Raw genomic sequence first — 6914 nt, 5'->3', positions numbered from 1 at the left:
CACACACACACACACACACACACACACACACACAGTCCTTTCTGTGAAAATTAGCACGCATTAGTAATGTCCTGGTTTGACTAGGGAGGGAAGCCTACTATCACAATGTACGGGTAACTCAGCCTGAAGCCAAAGGAATCCAGTCGGCTTCTGTAACAATCAATCATCAATCCCAGCTCACTGATTTAGCTGAGGGAAGGACAGAGAGCATTGGACAAAATAATATAAAGGACACAGTCTCCTGGGCCTATTTAGACATATACTGCTGCATAATTTAAAACTGAAAAGCGGGCCGGCCGAGTGGCGCGATGGTTAGGAGCTCGCTTGGGATGCCAGAGGGCCCCGGTTCGGATCCCGCATGGGAGGGCCAGTGACACTGCCCTCCACAGCAAAGATGCTGAACAACGGCTCAACCTGGAGCTGGGCTGCCATGAGTCGCCGGCGGCGGCGTAGGCTGCGGTCCCTGTGGCAGTGGGTTGCCATGGGCTACCGCGTGTAGCCAGCAGCCAGCGTGAGCGGCCAGCAGCCGCAGTGAGCGGCCGTCCGGGGGCCGGCGACTGATCTGCCTCGCCAGAGAAGAGCACAATGATAATACCTACATGGGCCAGTGAAGTGACGTCCTCCACAACTAGACTGAAGAACCAAAGGACAGCAACTTATCTGTTCCCCTTCCTCGATTCCCCAACGCTGCTCCCCTTCCCCAATTTCCCAATAAAAATCTTTAAAAAAAAAAAATTCATAGAGACTTCTCATTCTTTTATACAGCTACATAACTAGTCCATAATTTATTGGCCTGCTGCAATGAATCACCTTGAATACATATCATTTTTAAATAGAATTGCTGAGTCAAAGGTATGGAGATTTATAATTTTGACAAACAGTATATTGCCTTCCACACAAGTTATTAGTTTACATTCCCACGACAGTGGATGAGAGTATCTGTATCCTCACAGTCTCAACAACTCAATGTGTAATGAAATTTATGTATCTTCACCAACACGAGAGAACAAAATTGGATCCCAATATAGTTTTTTTTTAATTGAGGTGAAATTCACATAATATACAATTAGTCATTTTAAAGGGTATAATTCAGTGGCATTTAGTGTATTCACAGTGTTGGGCAACCACCAACTCTTGAGTCTAAACCTTTTCATCACCTCAGAAAAACAAAGCGTACCCATTAAGTAATCACAGAGAAATGAAGATAACAATAACAACAGACTTCCCGCTGTAAACAATGCAAGCCAAAAGACAGTGGAACAAAGAAATGAAAGAAAAAAAAATCTATCCACCTAAAAATTTATACCCAAAGAAAATACATTTTAAAATTTAAGGTGAAATAAAGACTTCTTCAGATATATAAAAACTAAAAGAATTAATCACCAGCAGATCTGAACTATAAGAAATGTTAAAGGAAGTCCTTCAGGAACAAGAAAAATTATACCAGGTGGAAATTTGGATTTACAGAAAAAAATGAAGAGCACAAAATGGTAACTGTGGGCAAATATAAAAATACTTTTTTCCTTATTACTTAAATACCTTTAAAAGATAATTGACTGAAGCAAGAACTTTTTTAAAAATGAAGTTAAAAACGGTAAATTTGATTTAACAGCCTAGTTAGACAATGAGTGATTTTGCCAATGATTATGGCAGATGTTTTCCATAAATTAAGTGGGCTAAATTTATATGGAAACATTTAAGACATGTATATAATATATAGTATGGCAGAAAATACAACTCATGATTTAATATTTAAATCATAATGTTTAAATGAAAACTTTAAAATATTCAAGAGAAGTATTTCAAAAGCCCTTTAGGAATACCCAACCACTCGTTAAGGACCACAAGTGTAAGAGCACTTAGCTCTTGCTTCAAGATTTTTTTATAGCCATTCCCTCTAACTCAAACACACTCTTTCTCTACCCCGTCTTTTGCTTGAACTCCTACTTGTCCTCTTAGACTCCACTTTTAAATGCCTCTTCCTTCAGAAATCCATCCCAAATCAATGAGTACCTCACCTCTGTGCTTTCATGAGACATATCACACCCTCTCAGTTTAGTTTTCTCTCTCTCACAAGACCAAGTTCAGCAGGGCCAAGAACCTCATCTATTGTGTTCATTAATGTAGTCACAGACTAGAGTGCCTGACACATAATAAATGCTCAATCAATATTAGAATGAATAATAAATTAATGAATGAATTTTCAACAAGTATAGTTATTCATGAAATCATCTGGCCTGTAGAAATCACTGACTTTAAAAAGTCACAAACTAAGGGCGGCTGGGTGGCTCAGTTGGTTAGAGCGCATGCTCTGAACAACAAGGCTGCCGGTTCAAGGTTGCCGGTTTGATTCCCACATGAGACAGTGGGCTGTGTCCCACGCAACTAGATGGGTCCTGGAAAAAACACACTGTTACCCAATTTTAAAAAATAAATTAAAAGTCACAAACTTGATTTTATTTCCAAGTAACATGAACCTTGATGAAATTATAGCAAACATAAGCATTATGAAATGTAACTGTTGCACTACACCTATTTACAAGGATCCAGTTACTGCATCAGTGCTTCAAATTTGGAAAAAAACAAAAAGTAAATGAAAGTTAGAAATAGTCATCATGGAGAAGGGAAGCCAAAAAAAAAGATAAAATGCAAAAGTTTTGCAGGAATCAATTTGATTCTCCACTAGTGATTCCCTTGTGGGGTAAAATGAGAGAGCCAAAGCAGACACTGCACCATTTTTTTTTCTACAATATGACATCTGATCTGTACATTAAAATTTAATGGTATTCACAAGAGCCAAACAAATCCCACCATAACCAGTAGTCAGAAACAGAAAGGAGTCCATCTTATCTATGGAAAATGAGACTTTATTTAAACATTCAAGCTGTATGGCTTCTTCAAGTGATTTTCTACTTTTTAATAAAATCTGAATTTTTAAATAAACATTTTATTTATTTTTTTTTNTAGTAAACTTGGTTAACTGTTTGTCCAGTTGGTACAAATTCATAATAAATAATCCCTCTGATATCAAAAAAGGTTAGCAACATCGTTGCAACAAGTTTGCGAACTTAATTGTCAGACCTCATATGTAAGAATCTCGTGTGAGCCTGGTACTGAGACTCTAGTAGCCAAAAAAAATCTTAAGAATTACAATAATGTGTTTTGTTTTCAGCTTTATGTTTTTCTGTACTTTCCAATTTGTCCAAAATAAGCATGTACTACTTTTATATTTAGAAACAAATAGAAATATAAAAATAATTATAGTGATGACAGCCTTTGAAAGCATCTGGTGTTTTGGAATCAACCTTCTAGCACTTTTTGTTTACTTTGGGGATTATTCAAAGGTGCTGTGTGATTCTATAAAGCTTTGACTTTTCAAACTAATCTTAGGATTTTTTAAGTAGTTCACAGATTGTTAAGGGGTACCAAAGGGGGGTGGAAAAGGTGGGGTGGAAATGACGGGGTGGCCCCTGCTTCACCCAGAGTAACTCTACTTTTTACTTTTATATGTTGGGATTCTGCATAAGATTTCATTTGAAGAAATAAAATTTTTTTCCAGTGCTATGAGAATGTTTAAAGAGTACAGCTCTAAAGCCATTTTCCAATGATCTTCAGTGACGGCTCAGAGAAATTTTTAACTGCCATAAGTTTACAGAAAGACTTCGCCAAACCTCATGAAAATACTATTAATTAAAAATCATTTCACATAAGACAAAAGAATTTTACAAGGTGGTATGTGATCTTTAATAATGACAAGTTACACATCTGATGTATCTTGTCATTGGTCTCATTCATATGTTAAGGACCTACAAGTTCATGTTCTATGTCTAAAACATGAAAAGCTGCCATCTGTTCATGTACTTTGAATATTCAATTCTCAGATGACTAAACAATCATTACTAAACTAAACTCAGTTTCAAAATGAGACTTAACCACAGTAGCTCTTCTCTCCTTCTAGGTCTGATTAAATTATGCGGCCTTGGGCTAAGGCATGGTCCTTAATAGTAGGCAGGCTAATTAGCAAGCTAAGAAGTCATAGAGAGCTTCAGGCCAGCTGGCAGACAGTGAAGGAATGCTGTATAATGTGGAATGGAGAGGTCAGGATTCAGGGTGGCCTTAAGCATTACACTCATAGAAAAGTATTTCCTCCATTCTCCAACGACATTTGCAATATCTAATTTAATTCATTACAGGGCCAGGATTTGGAGAAAGTAGACTCAGCTTTCATAGACAATGATATCTCCTCTGCAGAAGCACAGCTTCAGCTCCATCAACAGAGGAGCGACACCTAAATGCCCAATGCTTCATTACCTATCTTCCATAAAAGTAGAGGGGAGTTTGATCAAACATGGAAAATCAAAACAAAAAAAAACCATGGAAAATCCATAAAAATTTTACTACAAAAATTGGATATGACTAACCTGGTCCAAGATTCTTTGTGTAAGTGACCAAATCTTCCATAGTTTCTACCACTTCTGCCACTGTAAGATATTCCAAAATTCCTTTGCAGACTCTAATAATTTTACGAACCTGGAAATAGATTTCAGAGTATTCAGTCAACTGAGGAAACGAGTAGAAAACATGGTAATTCATATGTGTAGCTATTCAACATTTTCTCATTCTAAACAATCATCCATCCTCCATTATTATCTTTAAGACTAGGCTTTTGCGTGGCAGAGATCTGCATGGGCCTCAGTCTACCTACCTCAGCCTCATCAAAGGTGAGCAGCAGGTCTGATGTACCGGAGAGAATGCCTCTTGACCCATCGATTAGATAATCTCGAGCAGGCACTGAGTAAGGGTCTGACTGAAGCATCTGGGCAGCCTGGACAAGCTTGGTGCAAGCATTCTCAACCCTGTGGGGAGGAACACGGAGTTAACTCACTGGGAGAACCAAGCAGAAGAAGACCACATGCAAAATGCAAAGAATGTAAATGGACCTAAATTCACATTTTTTTCCCACATGGAAAACTGCCAAGACTAATTTATAACAGAACCTAAGTCTAGCTTTCATTTACAATTGACAGCAGCACATTCATTCATTCATTGCACTAAGTCCTTGTTTTCATTACTTCCTGGAAACAAAAAAGGATGAGAAAATGTTTTGGACCTTTTACTTTAGATTGCAATATCTCTGTAACTCCTTTGGGTCCATACTCCTCACTCTATTCACACTTCACCAAGAACAGAAATCTCTGACAACAGTTTCAGATTTAGCATCTGAATAAAATGCCAAAGCACTGTATTAAGTGAAATTTAATAGTCAGATGAGGGCTGGCCGAGTGGCTCAGTTGGTTAAGAGCTGGCTTGGGAGCACCAGCTCTGAGCAGGGCGGTGGTTCAGATCCCACATTAATGGCCACGCTGCATCCTCTTACAGCTAAGATGATGAACATCAGCTCGACCTGGAGCTGGGCTGCTGTGAGTTGCCGGCGACGGCGTAGGCTGCAGCGGGGCTGCAGTGGGCTGCCGTGAGCTACATGAGTGGCTGGCATGAGCTGCCGTGAGCAGCGGACCAACCGATTGCCTCACCCGGGAAGAACACAATGATCATACCAACATGGGCCAGTGAAGCGACGTCCTCCACAACTAGACTGAAAAACAAAACAGCAATTTGTCTACCTGTCTGTTCTCCTTCCCCGATTCCCCAACGCTGTTTCCCTCCCCCCAATTCCCCAATAAAATCTTAAAATGATGACGCACAGGAATAGGAGGAAACACAAAGAGAAACTATGAGGTAATGCATAAAATTCTCATTCAGCTAGCTAAATGGATTTGTTTAACAAATTCATTGGACTCTTTGAAAACAGCCTGATAAAAAAGTTGTTAATTAAAATGTCACTGGCATTAACTGAGCCAGTTATTAATAGTTTAATATTAATACAATTTAATAACACAGATGACCTAATCCGCCAAAGGTGTTTTTTGGGGGGAGGGAGTTCATTTAAAAGAGGAACCCAAAATGCATAAACCAAGTATTCTCTTTGACCCTCTTGTACTACTAAAATGTACCTATTCATTCATTCGCAGAGCAGAAAAGGACATCATAGATCATCTCCTATAATCTTATATTCAATAAATCCATTATGTTATCATTCTATAACTTAAAAAGGTAGGGAACAAATCTTTAAAAGTTAAAATATTTAGCCAAAATTACACATTCTTATTTGAAAACACTAAAAAAGTCACATGTATATAAAAGCCCACCTTAACAGGGTTGTTCTGAGGATCACATGAAATAATGTAAAACTCTACAAGTATAAAACAGGGCTGCATTGTTAACAAATAAAATTAAAACAACATATGAATTTCAACAATGTAAAAAACACTGAGCCATGGACACCATAGGCTTATATATAAAGATGCAAAAAACACTATTCTAACTCTCAAGATACATACTTTTCTAAGCTAAGTCAGAAACATTAGAGCCATGAGGCAGTATGTAATAAATATCAGTGAAGAGCAAGACCTTGCTAAAGTGGCTTTTGATCACTCTTAAAGACAACTGGTTGTTTTCTGTTCCTTTTTAATTTTTACATTAAAACTTTATTTAATTTTACATTACATAATATGTATATCCATAGATATGACACAAACATATACACATATATAAAACTAAAAGAGCACACAGTGAAAAATCTCCTTCCCTCCACTATCTCCTAGGCATTCAAATTCCGTCTATTTGCAACCAATGTTATGAGTTTCCTCAGTTTTCTTAAAAAAAAAAAAAAAAGACACTTTATGCATACAAAAACAAAAACATAGGCTTCTGCCTTTTTTACACAGAGTATCATCCTACACATACTCTCTGCATTCTGATTTTTTTTCCCATTTCATTTAATTTGGAGATGTTCTGATAAAAATACATAAAGAAGGCCAGCCAAGTGGCGCGTTGGTTAAGAGTTGGCTTGGGAC

The 6914-nt window shown here is 37.7% G+C and overlaps 1 protein-coding gene across 3 annotated transcripts in view; it reads right to left on the bottom strand.

Annotated features, from left to right (window-relative positions):
• Nucleotides 1-6914, bottom strand: part of VCL (vinculin) — a 121844-nt gene that overhangs the window by 46753 nt on the left and 68177 nt on the right. For all 3 annotated transcript variants that reach the window (XM_019626026.1, XM_019626013.1, XM_019626019.1), the window contains exons 3-4: nt 4706-4856; nt 4422-4530 (exon numbers count right to left, since the gene is read on the bottom strand). In XM_019626026.1, coding sequence (XP_019481571.1) covers nt 4422-4530; nt 4706-4856 — 260 coding nt within the window. The remainder of the gene's footprint in view (nt 1-4421; nt 4531-4705; nt 4857-6914) is intronic.

The sequence above is a fragment of the Hipposideros armiger genome, unplaced genomic scaffold, assembly GCF_001890085.2.
Source record: "Hipposideros armiger isolate ML-2016 unplaced genomic scaffold, ASM189008v1 scaffold_15, whole genome shotgun sequence".
NCBI lineage: Eukaryota > Metazoa > Chordata > Mammalia > Chiroptera > Hipposideridae > Hipposideros > Hipposideros armiger.
Note: the sequence above shows the minus strand (reverse complement) of the source record. Positions and strands in the feature narration are given on the sequence as shown.